General features: G+C 43.8%; 1 protein-coding gene across 1 annotated transcript in view; it reads right to left on the reverse strand.

Moving 5' to 3' along the window:
* The window catches only part of abcc12 (ATP-binding cassette, sub-family C (CFTR/MRP), member 12), a 16,344-nt gene extending 14,842 nt beyond the window's left edge, over window positions 1-1,502 (reverse strand). Inside the window, exons 1-4 of the mRNA XM_035681956.1 lie at window positions 1,429-1,502; window positions 1,011-1,162; window positions 738-884; window positions 356-503 (exon numbers count right to left, since the gene is read on the reverse strand). Coding sequence (XP_035537849.1) covers window positions 356-503; window positions 738-884; window positions 1,011-1,162; window positions 1,429-1,482 — 501 coding nt within the window. The 5' untranslated portion in view covers window positions 1,483-1,502. The remainder of the gene's footprint in view (window positions 1-355; window positions 504-737; window positions 885-1,010; window positions 1,163-1,428) is intronic.

Below are 1,502 nucleotides of genomic sequence, written 5' to 3' on the forward strand. Positions count from 1 at the left end.
AAAGTATCCTGAGATAACTTCTGTTATGAATTGGCGCTATACAAATAAAATTGAATTGAATTGAATTACATTAGCACTTAGCGTAGTTTGGGGCAGAGCATCATATTTCACTTGACTTGGGAGCCGGAGGATCACCGGTTTAAGTCCCATAGACCATTGTATGGAGTGTGGACTGGTAGCTGGAGAGGTACCAGTTTCACCTCCTGTGCACTGCCGGGTGCCCTTGAGCAAGGCAACCTAATCCCAAGAAACTGCTCATGGGCGCCGCTAACGTGGCGAGCCTATCACTCCAGCGAGTGAAAAGAAGAATTTCCCCAATAGGGGATTAATAAAGTATGTATCTTCGTCTTCTTACCGGGCCAAAAAATGCTGCCACCATAGAAAGGACCCCAATAATGACAGACACAATCAGCCGGGTTCTTTGAAAGCGAAGGATCACCCGAACCAGAGAGGCCTTCTCCAGGCCCACCTTTTCCACTTCTTCCTCCCAGAGTCTCTGGAGCCTGTGCAGCACACACAATCAGAGTCCACACGGTCAGCTTTGTTAATTTACTACTAAAGTAAAACAGTAAAAATGCTCATAAAATGCACTTTACACATTCCCTTTTTAATAGTTCCTTAGTATTTTTATGATTCCTTTTCGCGATATGAGCTAGACTTGTCACATGTCAGATGTACTGTACTGTCAAACAGAGACATGTGGCACCCCCTGTGAATCAGCAAGAAGAGTATGAGACCTTTCTCCACTGGTGTGGGCAGCATCCAGAGGAGACAGGTTGAGAGAGCTCAGGTCCAGCTTATTCCTGAAAATGGCCCACATCATGTGGGTCATCCAGGCAAAGGTTGTAAAGGACAGGAAACCCGCATTGTCCAGAGGGTGGGACCTAGACATGGAAACCCCAATATAAGATAACATAAGTACAGTCTGTAAACATGTTAAAAAAATATTCAAATTCAAATGATATTTCAGTGCTCCGAAACAAACTATGTTTGTCATCAATGACACTGACTGTGATGAGGAGCAGCGGAAAGGTTTGAGGATCTGAAGGCTCTGGTGGTATTTTCTGAATCGGGAAGAGTCTGCTGTTTCACTTTTATCCAAATCAGTATGTTCTGGATCGGAGGCCACAGATCCAGTTCTCCTCCGGAAACCATCTTCCTTCTTAAGAGTCATAAATGCAAAGAGACAGAGTGAAGGAATGAGACAGAAAGGAAAGAGTTGAACAGAGTAAGAAACAGAGAGTGCCTCTTTCTCAATATTCCAGCCAAATACTCACAAAAAGTGGATCAAAGATATCCACAACAAAAACACAGGATGTGGGAGAAACAATAGGAGGGGAGAATAAAGCAACATGCACAGGCAGAGAAAGCAACATGTGAAGAGGTCAGGATAATGCTAGTGGAAGCTGCTATTTGTTTTGTACTTACAAAAGAGACTCCTTGAGTATCGTTCTTCTCCAAACAATACTCTGTCGTCTTCATTTTGTCCTGCACCGTGGACA

Source organism: Morone saxatilis, unplaced genomic scaffold (genome assembly GCF_004916995.1).
Source record: "Morone saxatilis isolate NCDOM2014 unplaced genomic scaffold, NCSU_SB_2.0 Contig11, whole genome shotgun sequence".
NCBI classification, from domain to species: Eukaryota; Metazoa; Chordata; class Actinopteri; family Moronidae; genus Morone; species Morone saxatilis.